We start from the raw sequence: 19553 nt of genomic DNA on the forward strand, positions 1-19553 counted from the left end.
GTTGGTTGCAATCAAAAAACCAAAACAGTTCAAATCTATACAAAAATGATCATAAAAAACACTGAATTATTTTTACTCACGAACGTTTTTAATTTTTTTAGAATGAAAAAATATGACTGTTAACTTTGTTTTGTTTCATGGCAAAGTTGATTTTGTTATAATTTGTGTTGTGTGTATCACGTTCTGACAATTATTATTGTAAATTTTGAACCTCTTTTGATTTATTTGTCATCGTTGGATGGTTTTTATTTGTTGTGATTTGTTATATTTGGTTGTTTTTTTAAAGGTCTTTAATGTAAATTTTATTTTGAAATTCAAATGGTATTTTAAAAATATGTCAATGTTTTAGAAATTTTGTTTTTTAAATTGTTATTCTTTTAGTATTTGTATTTATGTTATTGAAATGTTATCGATCCCGATAAATGATGTATTTATTACCTATCATTTTTGGGTAAATAAATAATAATTCAAAATGTTTGTCTTTTAACTATATTTATTAATATTTTAATATATAGTTTTAGTTGATTATTATTATTGAGACTAAATAATTATTTTGTCCTATAACTGTTTTTGATTAATCAACTTTTATAAATAAAAAGCCCGATTTTGTAGACATATATATCCTAATAATTAATTGTTCATTTCACATTAATAATAAATATATAATTATTAAAACTATAAGTGTATAGTTATAAATATTAATCATGTACTAAAGAATTTAATTAATTATTAATACATTATTTATTTTTGTATAGTTTAAAATAATAGTATTGATATTATATGTTATATTGTATATTTAATAATCAACAAATATTTTTACTTTTTTGGTGAGATTATTATTATTATATATAGTTTTTTAATAATTGTTTACATAATAACGTTAAATATAAAGATAATAATAAACCTTATTTCATTATTATTAGTTATTTTTTAGCAGTTTTAATTATTAGTTATTAGTTTATTTGTTTTATTCAGAAGTGACAAGGTTTATTTTATTACATACCAATAATATAAATATAATTATTTAATAGTTTTTTATTTTATTGATATTTATGTTATAGGAATGTTATTTGTAATTGACTTAACAAATAACAAAAAATTTAACATTTTCAGTGATAGACTCTGTTTGATATATTTATTTTTAGAGCATCAATTTTATTTTTATTCAAGCAAAAAGTAATTTTTATTATTTCCCGTTTTTTACATTAATATTTAGTAAAAATATATCTTTTCCTCTAACAAAAACGTTCAAAAAGACCCACTGTGATTTAAGTTACACAACCATTTTTGAGCAAAAAAAACAAAAAATTGAAAAAAAATCATATTAGGTATAATACCCATTATTTGAATGAATATTTATCTGTTATTTATCTGTTATTAATCTTGCGAAAACCTTGCCGTACCATGACTCTTTTCTGTTCTGTGTGAGAATCTCTTTTTTGTTATTCCAATTTGTTGTGCTCTTTTAAAAGTTAAACAGATTTTAACTTTGTGATTTCTTTCTTTATATTTGTATGTGTTTTGCTTAAGACATATTCATTTATATGAACAATTCTTTCTTGATAATATATTTGATGAGATTTGATTTATTGAATATCTTTTGAAAAACATTTATTGATTCAAAATGTCATTTGTTAATATGATTTCGTGTGTGTTTTTTATTTCCGTAAATTGAGTAAATTAATTTTTAGGGTTTTTAACAAAAAAAGCTAAAGTCAAACTGAAAAATAAAAATGTGAAATAAAACATATATAAAAGAACGCACAAAACGGGAATAAACATTATTTTTCAGTTTTTATAGAAAGTTAGAAGTATTCAGAATTTCTTGTTTACCAAAGTATTAATCAAATATAGTAAAATATAATAAAAACAATTAAACAAAAAAATTCACTAATAAACACATTAAAAATAATCAATAAAAGTAATAACTAAAATTATAGATTTGAAACAATTAGTTATAAATTCCCGGAAATGTACTCCAATCAAAGGATAGGAAATGCTTCAATTATTTGACAGTTAAAAAATCTCATTTTTTTACCAAATATGAAAAAACTGAGAGAAATGGGATTGGAAAGTATTCGAAACCAAATGAAAATAGAAAGATCTGTCGAAGAAAGTTTCTTTTTTCTTGACAAGGCCGATCTGAAAAAGACACCATGTTTGGCAAGAAAAAGAAGGCTGAAACCTTTGACACGTCATACGTCTCTGTAGTCGACGGTGTGAAGAAGATTTATGACGACAGAATCAAGAAACTCGAGTCGGATTATAAATTTGACTACTTGGTCTCGCCTCTTATGAAACCAGCAGACTTTGATGCAAAACCAATGGTCTTATTCCTTGGACAGTATTCCACTGGTAAAACCACTTTTATTAAGTTTGTTCTATTAAGTTTCTATTATTATTATACAAGTGAAACACCAAATTGGATGATGAGAAATGACATAGAGCTACTTGCTGAACTATGACTATCCGGGCTCTAATATTGGACCTGAACCTACTACAGACGGTTTTATGGCAATTATGCACGGACCAAACTCAACAACAATTCCTGGTAATACTCTTTGTGTCCAAGCAGACAAGCCATTCACTTCACTCAGCAAATTTGGTAATGACTTCATGGCCAAATTCAACGGGTCGTTCTGTAATCTTCCTCTTTTGGAACATTTGAGTTTCATTGACTCCCCGGGTGTGCTTTCTGGTGAAAAGCAGAGAATCGGAAGATCGTACAGTTTCACAGAAGTTGTTCGATGGTTTGCCGAGAGAGCTGATATGATCATTTTAGTCTTTGATGCCCACAAATTGGATATTTCTGATGAGTTTAAGGCAACAATTGAAGCTGTTAAGAAACACTCTGAGAAGATGCGACTTGTGCTGAACAAGGCGGATATGATTGAGTCGCAGCAGTTGATGCGAGTGTATGGTGCTTTGATGTGGTCACTTGGGAAAGTGATGCAAACCCCGGAGTGTCTTCGTGTGTATGTATCTTCATTCTGGGAGCAGCCATTCAAGGACACCATGTTCACCTCACTCTTCGAGAAAGAAAGAGACGACTTGATGAGAGATTTGCACGCACTCCCAAAACAAGCCACCGTCAGAAAAGTCAACGAACTGTGTAAGAGAGCCCGGTTGGCTAAGGTTAATGCTTATATAGTTTCGTACTTACGTGAACAAATGCCAACTTTTGGGAAAGACAAGAAGAAGGCAGAGTTAGTCAAAAATTTGAATGAAGTATTCAACATAGTCATGAAAAGGTACAATTTGGTCGCTGGTGATTTCCCACCAATTGATGTATACAAGGAGAGACTCGAGAACGCAGACTTCGCCAAATTCCCAAAAATAGATTTGAAGTTGATTAACGATGTTGATGATGCCTTGGGTACTCAGATCCCATTTTTGCTCAAGAAATTCCCAATGGAAGACAATTTATCAACTCACACCAATCCATTTGAACACGCAACTAATTTTGAACAAGTCATGGACGACCTGCAGGTCTCTGAAGATGAGTTGGCGTCTTATCAAAAGGAGTTCAGTAAGTTACCGAAAAACGAACTTGGGAAAGCACTTGGGAAAGACTGTTTTGCTCCGCTGATGGCGACTGGCGCAGACAAAAAGGAGTTGCAGAAGATATGGACAATTGCGGACTCTGGGAAAGAAGGATGTCTCAACGAACACCAGTACGTCTTGGCCAAGACTCTTGTCAGATGTCTCTTGCAGACAGGAAGCTACCCAGACAGCCTCCCTCCAGTTGAATAAATCCGGTTATTTAATCATGATAAATTGGTGGGTTCCTAATATAAGTGACTTTTATCGAAATATTCAGAGATTTATAAACTATTTTCGAATTTTGGTACTGAGACTTTTTTATAAGAAGTTTTCTTTATTTATCAATTTTAAAACGCAAATCTTTTTATGAAAACAACAAAAGAGATCAAAAACAAGAATTGAAGTTTTTATAAAAATACAAGTTTTCTCCAAAAATTGGATGAGAACAAAACTTTTTAAAAATTTTTTATTGACATGTAACCAATTTTTAATCATAAGTAAAAAGAAATTGTTTATTCTTGATTGTGTGGAGTTGCAATTGGCTTGTTGTCTTCGTTTTTAATTTCCTCGTCCTGCTTCTTCTCATCAACAGCAATCTCTTCCCCTTCTTCAAAGACTTTCATGTTCTTTCTTCTGACAATATAGACGTGGACCACATAAGCAATCAGAAATGCAACAATGACAGCAAGTATCAATATAAAGATGACGATGACTGCTATCATGTACATCGGGAACTCAGACTTCTCAACAACACGGGCCATTCGATCTTCTGGACACGTGATCTGGTCATTAGGCAAGTCGGTCAATACAACACCATAGCATGCTTCCTTGAATGCAAATGTTCCACTTTTTATTTGTGTTTTTACACTTCCACCCGGTGTTGTCGAGTCTTCTGTGAACTCAAAGTTTGCAATGTTGATAGGTGTCAACACACGAAGAACAGTGAACACTTTACCACTTGAACCACTTGGTATCGTGACTTTGAAATGTGCCGTTGTGATAGACAGTGTGTCACCAAGTGCATCGTCATCAACTGAGATTAAAGCGGGTTGTCCTGCCTCGACTTGCATATTAAAAATAGTTTTATCATCAAATATTATTTGCGAAGAGTATATGTCGAGTCTTCCACTTGCAGCGACTGTGATTGTTCTTCCATTGAAGTTGCCTTTTGTTCCCTTCTCGAGTAATATCGAACCAGTCGAAATAGACAAGTCGACATTGGTAATGCTTTTTGTTGTTAAAGAGTGTGTTTTCACATCAATTGTTCCAGACTCTTCTATTCCATTGATTGTTGGCACCATCATTGGTTTAGAGAATGATATACTTCCCCTCTTTTCCATTATTACCATTTCTATCATCGAGTTTGTCACTTTAATTTCTGTGGTTCCACCAAGAGAAATCAATTCACTGATATTTGCATTCGACCCATAAAGTATTCCATTTGTTGTGTAATACTTTGCAAAGGTCAAATCATTAACTTCATAAGTGACTGGTGTTGTTGTAAGTTCAGTGTTGACTATACACGTCTCTCCATCACAGGGACATTGACTTCTTTCCCACTGCGTTTGTTCATTGACTTTACCAGTAAATTCTTTTGAGATGTAACATGACAACTCGGGTATTGCGGTTTTGTCCAAGACGGCATTTGACTGTCCAATGATGAGTGCATAGTTCTGATCATCAATAACGTTCTTTGTTTCAAATTCGGTTATTGTTATATGTGAAACATCGTTATTCAATATGAGAGTAACATTCTTATCACCTTTTCCATCATCATTATACTTCACTGTTGCCTTGTTGACAATTACTTCTCCAATCACCTCAAAGTTAAACACAACGTTTGGATAATTCTTTGTGACTTTCCCAATGTAATCAGCATCTAAAGTGACAGTGCATTCTTCAAGAGTTAACTTGTTGTATGTTGCATCAAACTTGTTCGTAATTGGATCTTTGATAATTGGACCTTGAATAGTAAAGTATGCGTTTTCATATAAATTGATTATCGCGTCTTTTCCAAAGTAAATTTGACGAGTGACATTTGGGATAGCAGCACCTTCATCAAAATTAAAATTGCTTGAAGTGTCCATTAAAGTGATTGGTGCATTGATATTTAAAGTGACTTCATTTTCGATGTATATCTCTCTAACAAGTAGAGAATTAGCTTTGATAATAAGTTTTGAACCCGATTGCGTTAATCTTATTGAATCTATTGAAACATCCGCGGTTGAGTCAATTGTTATTTCCCCCGCTGTTTTATCTTTTTCGTCTGTGATTTGATAGATATTCACCGACTTTGTTGCAACTATGTTCAATTTTTGACTCATTGACATAACAAAGTACCTGAACAATTTATCTATTTTCAATATGTAGTCTTTATTAATTTCAATGTCATTAAAGAGGGAAGCTGTCGACTGACTTGGATTAAATACACACGTCTGAGTTGAATCGATGGGACAAGAGAGAATACAATCTTGTTGAATAACAGGATTAAAGGTGCAGTAACATATTTGTCTAGTTTCAGCGTCTTCAACATTACAATTAATAGCGTCACATGTATGTTGAGTTGTTGCACTTCCACATAATTCAAGTTTTGAAAACCCACAGTCGTAATACACCATTGTCCCCTGTTCTGTGAACGTTACCGAACCTTTCCACACTAGTTCTGGAACGTTGTTTGTCTCCACAGGTTCACCATTTGTAAACGCCTTTCTAATAATTGGAGTGATGCATTGATCTTTTGCCAATTGTACAATTTTAGTGTTCACTTCAAATCTGTTTACGTTCAAAACGGCCTGGTTGTCTGATGCATCAAATACAATTTCACCACCCAAGTATTGTAAGAGTGAAGTATCAAACGATTCAAATGCATAAATGTGTGAATTCTTTACAAGTAAAAGCGATCCAAAAGATGCATATTGTTTTACTCTTAAGATGCCATTTTCAACCATTTCAATATACATTTGTGTTGCTTCAAATGTACTTACAGATACATCTCCTGTTATTTTGACATAAGATATTACATTATCAATATTGAGGTCTTCCTCCAAAATGATGTTCTTTCCAAGTAAATTGATTTGATTTGTATCAACATAAGTATTGACAACAATTGTACATTTGTTACTGTCTGCATCATCACCAATACACGTCACTTTAACTCCACTCGCATGCACGTTCAATGTATAAATGCCTCCTTTCATGATTTGAATTGTCACGCCGTCCTGTTTCACGTTGACAATATCATAATCCTTTGTCTTTTCTGCATTGTCTTCGAGTATAACCACACTATTCGCAGCAGTTGAAATTTCGATATTATATCTCTGTTTATAGTCTTTATTGGTGTCTTTTCTATGACAATTTTCCGTGTCAGTAACTGTGCAAAGTACATCATCAGGGCACTGAAAAGCAGATGTTGATGTTGATTTGTATATCAATGTTTTGTAATTACATACAAGTGTGGTGTCTGTAGGCAGAGACGTGCTACTCATAGGAAGTAACGTGTTGATAAGTGGAATATGTTTTGTTGTGGTTTCGGATGGAAATTTGATATTAAGACCTTCCAAGTTGAATTTATTTACATTGATGATTGAATTTGTTGATGACAACGTTTCAAAAGTCAAGTCAGTGACAGTGAGAGTAAGGGTGTTTCCAATCAATGCTTTATCATTTCCAAATACTTTGAGAACACTCAATTGTGATTCTATTGGTGTCAATTCCGAGTAAGTCAGTGTAACACCTTGTTTGATAGTGATTTCTGGGATACTTTTTAAGTCAAATTGTTTGATGAGTGTATGGGCGTTCACATGTATTTTGACATTTTCTGTTTTAATGGAATTCAACAACAAAATTGAGTATGGACTCTCAAAGGTAATTTCATCACCAAAAGTGAGTTGTTTGATTTCAATTGAAGTGGTTGCAGACGACTGCAAAGTTGCTTTATTTGGAAGTTTAATTTGTTTGTATGACTTGTCTGATATTCCAAAGACAGTGACCCCACCTTCATAACTCGCTGTGGACAAATCGGTGATTACAGTACTGTTTGGACACAATGAAATATATTCATAATTACTCGACTCATGCATGTCAATGCGTTCCTTTTGTGTTGGAGTTAAAGTGCATTGTGTAAATTCAAATGTGCATTTCCCTACATATATTCTGTTGTTTTTAGTGAATGGAGATATTTCACTATTCACCACTGGTTTCACCGAGACAAGAAGATAATCGGCCACAATTTTGCAAGTGTCTGTATTAGCGTCCAAGATATCCAAAATAGTAATACTCTCTATGTTCTGATTACAGTAGAAGAGTGGCTTATTTGCATACGATTGTATGATATTCAACGATTCAACACGTATTGATTGATAAACAAACAATTGTGTTTGATATGATATCAATTCAGTGACTTCAATGGGTGAATACACGTTTCCAACAACTTCAGATAATTTAATGTGTCTGCAGTTGAATTCCCAAAAGTTGATATTCAACTTTGTGATTTCAACAATTGAATTTTCATCAGAATTTAAATAGACGACGTGTGAAATCACGATTTCCTGTTTATTAAATGCTGTCAAATTTGCACTTTTGACAAAGGTGTACTCTGGTAAACTTGCTGACAGAATGACACCTGAAATGGGTTTTGACTCTCTCATTCTACCAATGACTGTAAAATTCTTAACGTTTTTATCTAATGTCACAGAAACTACCTTTTCAACGTTCACAGTCAATATCACTGTTCTTGAATTCAAACTTGAAAGGTCAAATGATTCAAGTTGGGTTGTCGCATCTATTGTCACATGAGCAATGCAGTTAACATCAGAAGGTTCCTTACATCCAGCTGAAGGGGTGTATTTTGGTGTATTAGTGATATATTCAGCAGAAAATTCAAAGTCTGAACACGAGAAAAAGGAAGGGCTTCCACTGACAATATTCATTTTGTTACATTTATAACTTAATGGAGATATAGTTCCCTTCGATACTGGTTTTGATAATAAGAACAATACAAAATCGGTAGTTGTTAACGACTCAGCGTTGTTGATATCCAAAGTTTCAAGTTCGACATCCAAGGTAATTGTCTTGTTAAAGTTTGTATTCTCAAAGGTAACAGCAAGATTTTTCTGATCGCTGTTGAGTGTAAAAATTCCATTATTTTGAATTGTAACTTTTGGCACTTGATTGAGTGTTACATCATTTATTGAATTGTGGATCACATTGGGACAATTACTTATAACTCCATTACCCAATATTGTAATTGTGAATGACGCGGAATTTACTGGACATGTTATTTTCACTTCTCCCAAAAAGGTAGCCATTTGGATTGCATTAAAATTGGTGAATGTATATGATCCTCCAAATTTGGTATTTGACACGTCAACAGAAACTACTGAATTTACAGTCACATGTTCTGCACTACTTATACGCACAGAGTTTATTGAAATTGGTAGTAACAAACTCTTACAGTTTTGTTCGATATGATTCATGTATGAGTTGTCATTCATTAAATCGATGCCTTCAACATTAGTTGTGTAACATTTGAATGACTTTTGGTTGTTGTTTGTAGTTAAAACAGAGTTGATTGGTGCACAGTTAATATAATTGTCTGCATAGTGATTGTAATACTTTGAAGCACTAATTACACCTGTTGTTGTTTGGCTCAAAGTCGTCGCTCTAAGTGCTCCAAATTTGGATTCAACGGTTAATCCAACAAACCCTAGCTCCCCTCCGATTTTCAAAGAACCACTCTTTAGATTTAACAAAGTATTCACATTCATTCCATTTAGTATAACGACATCTCCATATATATCAACATTGTCTGCACTTAGAATAGCATCCAGTTTAGTTGAATACAATGTTAAAACTCCAATTGAAGAAACAATCGTGACAGATGTATCTGCACTTACTTGTGTTTTGCCTTTTAACTCTAAGTAACAGTTAGAAGCTCTTATTACAAACCTGGACTCCGTGAATTCTGGTAGAACAAATTTGTTGTTCTTTCCATTCTCTCCAATCAAATTCAGTTTCTTCACATTCTCTCCCAATGATGCAATGGTACATACTGAAGTTTTACATATCACCGAATCGTAATTTTGAGTGATTGAAGAAGTGATGCTACCAGAAGGTGAAATTAGTTCTAATATACATTGGGTGGATGTACTTGTGCACATTACATCATCCGAGGAAAGAATTGTTTTAATATCATTTGAATAACAGAATTGTTTTTGATCAAAATTGGTTCCAAACACAAGAAGTCCATTGCACATTTTTTGAACTGCAGAATTTGTTGTTACAGTGACTAACTCCGGCTTATTTAAGTTTGATATAACAATTGGATAGTAAATGGTGTTTGGTGAATGTATATTACCGAAGTTGACAGCACCATTAATCATCAATTTGACTAATGTGCCGGTATCAAGAAGTATTATATTATTAATAGTTGATATTTCTGTGTTTGTGTTAGTTTCATCAACTGTATATTCATTCCCATTTCCAATATACAAATTATCAATTGTTTGTCTTCCTTCCAAAATACACTTAATACAGTTCAAATCAAAACTTTCAGCACCGGATTTGATAATATATGGGAAAACAATACTTTGTGTTGATGTTGTAAAAATCGAACTAAATTGGAAGTTCGTGAGAGTAATTTCCATTGTGTTATCTTTCAAAATAACACCATACCTCCCCATACTTCTCTTAATATCAACATTTCCGCTGATAGTTGTTTGTTTGGAAATGGTCAAAGATTCAATTGATAATCCGTTATTTGCATTGATTGTTATTAAATCGGTTGATGATACCAGACTCTGTATTTGTAATTGAGTGGTTTTACTTGAAGAAATTATCAAATTTTTATCGACCTTAAATGTTGCATTAATATTGTGATCCATCACAAATGTTCTGAAATTGTCGTTTTGTACTCTAATTTGACACTTTACCGTTTCTTCAGAATTGGAGACATCACAGGGACAATTAATAGTTGAAAACTGTTTGTCATAGTCATCTGTTTCTGTTGTTAAATAACAAATAAGATCGTCCGAATCGGTGCATTCATTGGTTCTGATAGTTTGTTTGGAGTTGAGTGTGACTACCTTTGTATGAACAAGATTTGTTGCACCAGAAAGAACAACATCAAAACATTGAGTTGGCGCATTCACGATATTTGTGACAGTCAATTTCTGTTCGGTATTTTTGTTTGTATACAAAACAAATCCAGATGCTATTGGTGTCAAATTGGTAATCGTTCCATAAGAAGTGATAGTGATAGTCTTTTCTGTATCCTTTTGGACCAAATTCATTATCACAAAATCTACTATATTCAGTGTTACTTTGTTGTTGACGTCAAATTGAGTAAATTCAATCTTTTGACTTGATGTGAGAATATGTTCACTGGTATCAGAGAATAGTAATTTATTATATTTCTTCGCTTGTTTTAAGTCCAAATTTTGTATGGACACATACAAGTCATACGAAAAGAGATCAGAGTCGTGGTTACAATCAGACTCGTCATATAAATTACCACCAGCTTGTATTGAGCAATAACAGTTTAAGTTTTGAGATACTCTAAAATTGTCTGCACCACATTGTGTGTTAGGTGCAGCGACGCCTTTGACATATGTGAGACAATACTTTTTGCAGTTATCAATATTTACTGTCATTTGTGTACTTGTTGTTGCTAAATCTACTCTGACATAATAATTTCCATCTGGAATTATTTGAGAAGGGCCCGAGGAATTTCCTGTGATGTATGTCTCACACTTTGTGTATATGGAAGTGATATATTTTGAATCCAGATTAATTGTCAAAGTACCTGTACTTGAAGTTGTAAGTGAATACCAATTGTTCTTTATTGTTATAGAACTGAGTGTTGTTATTGCGTTATAATTGGTGCTTTGGAACGCACAGTCAAGACTATTCAACTGACCGTCTTGACTTACAAGTGTGCAGTCGCAGTGTTGAGTTGATCCAGAAGCAAAGTACCTATACACTGCATTGCACTTAATTGAGTTTAACGTATTAATCAAATCTGTTGACACAAAAAGAGGATATGTAACTTCGGTGGGTGCGTTTATAACAACATTAACTCCACTGGTTTCGACATATGCGGTGTTGGTGTTACCAAATAATAGTGTTGCTTCTCTACTTGGTGTTGATGATATTTTGAAGTTCTTATTCCCGACAATGAAAGTGTTTCCATCTGCAGATAAAGTAATTAAATTCAACGGAGTTGTATCAATGTTTATAACATCAATGCTCTTCCATTTCAACGTGATTGGGAATTCTCCATTTTTCGGTACATCCAATTTCAAGTCAAAATTGTTTGGTTTATTTCGACAGTCGGGGTACATTGAATTGAAGTAACAACTACAATTTGGTACACCTGAACCATATACATTCCTATAATAATGGCCTCCGTCTATTCCACAATTGCCACTATAATAAACATCACCACTGATTCCATTTAAAATTGAGTTGAATTTATAAGCTTCAGTTGATGAAACAGGATAGAGTTCATCAGGTATATAATTTTCAAATAGTATGTAAACCTCTTGGTTATACAATTTTTTCACTTTAACTTCTCCACTCACAATGACTTGAGCCAAATTTCTAATATTAATTATATTCATGGTATCTACAGTCACGCTTTTCAATGAAGATATTGTCAATACAGTCTGTGGATTTGGTAAGTCAAATACAAATGTATTAAAATCACTCTCGAGACTCAAAGAAGATGATACCTTTATATTGTAATATGTTGAAAAGTCCTTATATTTACAGTCAGCAAGTTGATTTAGACACAAACAACCATCATCTGTATCATCTGTTACTTTATCATGTAAAACATAACGAATATCACCATTTGTCATCGTAGAGCATGTTTTTGCATTTGTTGGTGGGGATGATTGTGTTATTCCGTTTCTGATAATTAAAATACCAGCACTTGGATACGTTGAAGGAAATGTGGTTGCATCCGTTGTTATGAGTCTCAGAAATCCATTTGCACCAAAAGTGAATTTGGTGATATGCACTACAACACCTTCATTGAAGAAGAAAGGACTGTTTATTTCAAGTGATGTGAATGAAATAACAACATTTCCAGTCATTGTAGTATCTTTATTAAATGTCACTCCCTGATCGTTTTTCAAAACAAGTCGATCAAAAGATGACGTTTCTCTTGCAACATTTACAGTAGTTACAGTTTCTGGTACTTGTAAAGTAAATATAGTAGTTGCCGAATCGGAAATACAATCTTTTGCAGTTTCACTTTCAAATGAATTGATATTTTTGTCGAGTGTGTTTCCAGTTAAGATACAAAAACAGTTTGAGAGACTAGTTTTAAAGTAATACACACTCGTTTGACATGAATCTTTATTTAAAAATGATGGCTGTTTGCCACTGAGTGTTCCTGTAAACAAAGGAATTGAAGTATCTGCAACTGTCGTGGTTTCAGTGTAAGTGTCTGTTGATGAAGTCTTAACTAGAAGGCGTATTGCAGTCCCAAAATTGAAAGAAATCATTCGGTTCATAAAATCGGAGCCGATTGTTTGGTCAAATTTAATTTCAGAATTCACAGTGACTTGACTATCTATCGATGGGATGCCTCTGATTTCAAGAGTGTCAAAAGTAAGTTGCTTTGAACCCATTTGTAAAGTAAATGTATTATTTGTTTCATCAAGTGGATATACCATTGATTTAAAGTGTGTTGATTGGAGTGAATAAGTTATTTCAGTGTCAACAATTTTTAGTATAAAATTAGAAGATGTGAATTTGTAGTACTTTTCATTCGAATTCTCACTTCGACAATCAAGTTCATCAAATGTGTTTTCTATTTTGTTATAAGTACAACTCAGTGTGTCAATATCGGTAATTCTACTATATCCTTCATATATTGTCACTGACTTTAATGGTGCACTTGAAGATAGTGAAGTACTTCCACCTAACAAGGCAAAATAGTTTGATGTTGATGTGCCAGTTTTCTTTGCCAAGTCCAGACCTTTATTGAATACGACAAATGCGTATGTTTGGTCAACTGTTTTGCTAATATCAAGTGTATCCAATTCAACTTTCATGTTGAAATAGATTTTTGAATTTGTGGATAGCAAACTGAATGTATCAAGTTTCATAACAGAAGAACTTATTTTTTTGTAAGACAAATCGTAAAATGAATCATTAGCAAAAACAACGGTCTTAAAATGAAGCACCTTTGTTGGTATTTCATTTCCGTTACTTTGAACATGAAGTGTCATTAACGCATCACTTGGATTGGTTTCAACATATTTGTTACAATCCCATTCATCAAACCCGTTTAATGTAGAAATTGTGCATATTGTATCAACTACATCCTTTTTTGCTCTATATAACATTGGATCTGTTGAAATAAGTGTAACCTTTAAATTCGAAGAAGCTTCCACGTATTTATTGTATGAGTCTTCATCAAGTACAAATATTGGGTTCAATTTTCCATTGTAACTATCTATTTTAGAATTTTTGAAGAAGTATTGCTTTATGATTGGCTCAGTGAAAGTTATCGAGGTAATGTCACAGCTATCAAAAATGATAGAGTTTTCATTTGTGGTTAGAGTTTTAACAATTAGACCTTTAATATTCGTAGCTTTCAATAAAGATGCTTCATTGAATGATTTAAGATGATACAATGTGACATCAACTTCCTGTTTTTCAGATATCAACTTTAACATGTTATTTCCGTCTTCCGCATATTTGTTGCAATCAAACTCATTATACAAATTTCCTTCTAAAGGAAATTTGTATAATGAATTTGTGTATAAAGGTAATACACATTGGTCATTGGTGTTCTGAGTTATAGATAATTTTGAACTTATTCTATACAAATTCTCTCCAATTTTGGTGTTTGTAATAGTCGGGGTGTTGACAGAATTCAATACAAAAAGAACATGAGAGACAATCGAATCTGCATTTGTGACCGTATTCACACTTCCGTTTATATACGAATCAGTTTGTTGGTAGTTGATAACAACATTGTTAATAGTTGAACTAATTGTATATTCAAGACCTTGAACAGGCTGGAAAGTCTCGATATATCCCACCGTGTATTGCATCTTTCCAATTGAACTGTTTCCTTCCAAAAGTGTCAAATTGACGGTTTTGATATTCAAAACGTTTTGTGTCGTTTCAAGTGCGATAAATGGTCGAACACTTTTCCCAGCCAGTGCAAATGACGTTGTTTCCAGTGGCACCGTCTCACCGATCTTCAAAATTTGTTGATCAGAAGAATACAAACAATCTGATTCGAAATATGTTGCTTTACCTTCAACGTCATTTTTATAAGTGCAGTAATACTTGTTAAACGTAGAAACTCTGTATTTCATGTCTTTAATTTTAATGAAATAAATTCCGTTGATGTTTGGAGTTAATTCTTCGGCACTGTTTGTTAAATAATGAGTTAATTCATTGTTAAAACTAGTGTCATTTGCTGATATACTTCCCATAGTACCTTTGTAAGTACCATCTTTATGTTCCTTCTGAACAATTATGTTATCTGCCCTTCCTTCAACCGTATAACTCTCATTGTTTATATAAAGTGTACTGACGTTTATATTATACAACTTCAAAGACCTTGAAATTGTTGCTGATTTGAATTTATTAGATGAAGTTGCTGGTATTGTAAATTGTTGAATTGTCTCGTCAGTACATTCAATTCCTTTCATACTGATATCGTCATCATTGTCACAATCCCACTCTTTGAACGTGTCTGTAGTTTTACAGTTACAATTCAAATGTGACACACCTCTAAAATATCGATTTTTGTTTGTCAATATATTTACAAAAGAAAAATCAGTTGGTACATCCGCATTCCCAATGAAAATTGGATCAAGTCCGCCCGTTATCGCTTTGATGATAGATGGCGTCTCTTTTCCCGTTGAAATATAGAGATACTTATATGTCGAAGACAATTCCAATGTGTCCACCGTCATAACGTCACTTATTGTCAACTTATCAAAAGAAGCAAATGGCGTAAAAGTGGTTGCATTTAAAGACTTAATTGTGTCAACTTCAGTTGTTGTAACAATCGTATTGAATTTGAAAACCGGGAAGTTGTATCCGTTTATTTTTATCGTCAAATCCAACCCAATTGACGCATCTGTGTTACAATCATTGATATCAAACGTGTTAGCCGTGTCATATACACATTTTGTATGTGAGTTTTTGTTTCCGAAATACCTGACGTGCTTGGAGGTAATTATTTGTGATACCAAGTTAGGATTTGTTCCATTAATAGTTAATGGTGTGATACCATAGAAAATTGGTTTATCTGAAGTGGCCAAAGTTAAAACATCCATCACATGAGTTGTCTCTCCATCAATCAATCTCGCTGTGTTATCAACTTCGTTAATATCAAGTAAACCCAAATTAGAATTTGTTATGGTAAAAGTGTCTATTTTAATAATTGTTGTTTTGCACTTCAATTCGCTCAACACGAGTCCGTCCTTTTCAATTGAACACATTAAAAATGGTTTTGCCATTGATTCTACATTAAATGAAGTAACATATTTCATATACATTTCAGTATCCACTCTGTCTTTATCATTACAATCATATTCTTTATACACTCCACTTGTTTCTATTGTGCAGTCTTTCGATATTGTGCCATATCGATGATACGTATTGTGAACTTGTACTTTATTTACATCTACTGTTGTCGTTATTTCACCGTTAAAATAAATATCCGTCGTTTCAAAATTCACTGAAGATTCGACATTATCAATTGTGATATAACACCCAAGAGAATTTACATTGAGATTTGTTACTTTCTTGGCAATAAAACAGCAAGGTTGGTCCAAAGTCAGATCATTTATTTCATTTAAAGTAATTGATAATCCAGTACTTTCAACAGATAAAGTCATAATAGATAAGTTTGGTTGTTCAAGAGTGCCAGTGGTTGGAACATTAACAATGTCTTTGAACACTCTTCCTTCTTTTGCATCTATAACAACAGTGTTTGTTGTTGGAACCTCCACTGATATTGTTTTATAATAAAGAATATAATAACATACAGTAAACTCTGCAAATTCCTTTTCAGTAAAAGTGCACTTTAAAGTATTGGTGTAAAAGTATTGCACTTCATTTCCGGTGTTGTCTCTTATCACATTTTCAATACCACTTGATTCTAATATACCAGTGATATGTTTATTACTTAAAATAGACACAGAGGTTACATCACTTGCATTCAAAAAAATTAAATCGTTATCAACAGTGATGAATCCACTTGCAACAGATGCTGTTTTCATTTCAACGCTTTTGCTTGTTTTAAATTGGACTTTAAAAAAGTCACACGCCGACACATCGACTCTACTTGCCACTGTTAATGTCGACGCTGTAATTCTGCAACTTGTTGTCTTTCCAATTAGGATAAGTTGATTAAATGTCGTTTCTTGGTCATAAGTTGTGTATTCATCCAGTGTTACAGTCATTCGATTTAAGTCGACATGTCGTGTATTTTCCTGTACGCAATCTACATAGTTTGTTGTTGTTTTTGTTGAAAACACGCAACTTGTTAAATCGACATTAGCAGTTTTTGTGCAACGATAGTAATTTTCTGATATTTGGAAACAAAACTCGTCATCCTTCCCATCTTTGTATACCCAAATAAAATTGGTATTAGTCAATACAATTTGATTTGGTACACTCGAAAGAAGTGATATTTCAGTTGCAGTAGATGTGTACTTTGTGATATTAATTGCTCCACTGACTATCACGAGTGCTTTATTTCCATTAGACACCTCTTCACAAGTCAAATGTAAATCACTTGATATTGTCAAGTCACCGGCAGCACTCAAATCACAAACATCATAATTCCACACTTTAACACCTTTTGAGCCGATAGAATTTATTATTGTTGTCCCATCCCCAACAACTAAAGTAACTTTGTTTCCAGTGGTATACTCTTCACAGTCTGGTTGAATAAAAGTGCACGACCCAGTGTCACATGTCAATTCACATTTTGTCCCAAATTTGCACAACTCTCCCAAAGCTCTGTAGTAAGTCTGAGTGTTGATATTTTCCCCGACTATGTTTGTTTTTTCGTTGACTAAAGATCCATCATGAAGAATATATCCCGCACTTGAAGTTTTAATGAAATTACTCACCACACTTCCTGTTGTTCCAGTAAAGCAGGTACCATATTCAAATTTCTCTAAAATAGTCAACGTATCAATATTCACAGAAGTTAAATATATATTTTTGGAATTAACAGTTAATGTATTAAAAGTGTAGTCTTCAATAGTGTCCACGTTATCACTCTCTTTAAATTCGTACGTCAAAAACGACTTGTGATTATTGATATGTGGAAGTGTCTTTTGGTCGCCAGTGTATTTCAGAGTCATCTTGTTTTCATCAGTCATCAGCTCTGAGTTGCAGTCATCCTCTTCAAATTCGGTTCCAGTTGAACTTGTGCAGTAGATGTAGTTTCTGTCTGTGGTAACTCTATAATATATTGCACTGAGTTGGACTGAATACAACGGGTAATTGTCTTGGGTCGTTGCCGTTGTTGTTTCATTAATTCCCAAATATAAAATTTTTGTGCTATCATCTGAAAGATTAATTATTGTCACGTTGAATAACGACGAATCAATTATGTTTGAACTACTTGGTACAAACGAGAATTTGTAGAATGAAGTCAGTCCACCCATTATATGGAAAGTTCCAGCAAATATAATTTCAGATTGTTCTGTACCATTAATATACAACTCTTGATTGTCTGGATTTGGTGTGTTTATAGTCACTGAAGCATTTTTAAATTGAACTGAGAGCCATGGACCTTTAGTTATATCAATGGGTGTAAAAATGCTTTCTGTCACAACAAGAGTCATTCTGTCATGTTTAATAGTATCACATTCTATTTCTATGTATTTGCCACTTTCTGAGTATGTGCACAACTTCTCAAGTCCCGAAATGGTCGACCACCTGACATGAGAATTGTTTACAAAGTAACTGAAACCGCCAATTGAAGTAACTCCAGAGTCCATTGTTATCATGAAGATTCCACTTAAATTTGAAGTTACATTATATGCAAAGGAATCTTTAAAATATCCAAACGTATTTTCAAGAATAACAGAAGAAGCATATCCAAGAGATATATATGATATTTTGTAACTTCCAATTATTTTGGTGTTCAAGAACGATACAGAAGCATGTTCGTTGGGTGAGTTAGTAATTGTTATTATTTTGGTGTCATCTAATGTGGTTTTGTGCCGTATTTCCAAATACTTTATTTCAGTCAGTTCTTTGTTTTCTAAAGTTTCCGGTTCTATTTCAGTGTCAATTTGTGTGTACAAAAATAAATTACCCAATTCAAGAGTGTCCAAATCAGTCTCAACAATTAGTTTGAGTCCTTCTGTGCATTCTTCTGTGTTAACAAAAAGACACTCATTAACATCTTCTTCATCCATGGGTGTGTCTATACACGAACATGAACATGTAGAATTTCCAATAGTATCAACAGTACATTTCAAAGATAAACTTATAGAGCATAATGTAATGATTAAAAATATAATCATAAATGATTTTTTCAGTTTTGTTCCATGTTTTATTTGATTGTTTTAAATTATTTATTTTTTGTTGATACATTTGTTTCCTAAAAAAATACTTATTTTTTCAACAATAATTTTTCAGGGGTATTATAATATATATTATACAACACTACTTTTTTGCAATAACTAAATACTTAATAATATTAATTATAATTTAAACCAATATTTAAATTCATTGTGTGATTTTAATTTAATTTATTAATTTATTTAAAAACTGTATTTAAAAAATGTGCTAATTTTTTTGGTTCATCACTATTTTATACTTTATATCAAGTGACATAAATAATGATAAATTTTTATTATCATTATTTACTTATCAGTGTTATTTTCTTGTGAAACCTTTTCAATGTGAATCAAAAATACACAAAAAACATTCAAAATGGTTTTTTAGATTTTTAAGCCAATTAAAAATAAAAATATGTGCAAATTAAAAACAATGATTTTAAATAA

General features: G+C 32.6%; 2 protein-coding genes across 2 annotated transcripts; one reads left to right on the top strand and one right to left on the bottom strand.

Annotated features, from left to right (window-relative positions):
• Positions 1–2156: 2156 nt before the first annotated feature.
• EIN_499380 (EH domain containing protein, putative) lies at positions 2157–3753 on the top strand (the record flags this gene model as incomplete). The annotated part of the gene is made up of 2 exons (XM_004261391.1): positions 2157–2374; positions 2448–3753. The coding sequence occupies 2 exons, from the start codon at positions 2157–2159 to the stop codon at positions 3751–3753; spliced, it is 1524 nt and encodes a 507-aa protein (XP_004261439.1).
• A 302-nt stretch (positions 3754–4055) lies between these two features.
• On the bottom strand, positions 4056–19070 carry EIN_499390 (hypothetical protein; the record flags this gene model as incomplete). The annotated part of the gene is made up of 1 exon (XM_004261392.1): positions 4056–19070. One exon carries the CDS (start codon positions 19068–19070, stop codon positions 4056–4058), a length of 15015 nt encoding a protein of 5004 aa, XP_004261440.1.
• Positions 19071–19553: the final 483 nt, after the last annotated feature.

The sequence above is a fragment of the Entamoeba invadens genome (genome assembly GCF_000330505.1).
Source record: "Entamoeba invadens IP1 unplaced genomic scaffold scaff_1105074724605, whole genome shotgun sequence".
In the NCBI taxonomy this organism is placed as follows: Eukaryota; Evosea; order Mastigamoebida; family Endamoebidae; genus Entamoeba; species Entamoeba invadens.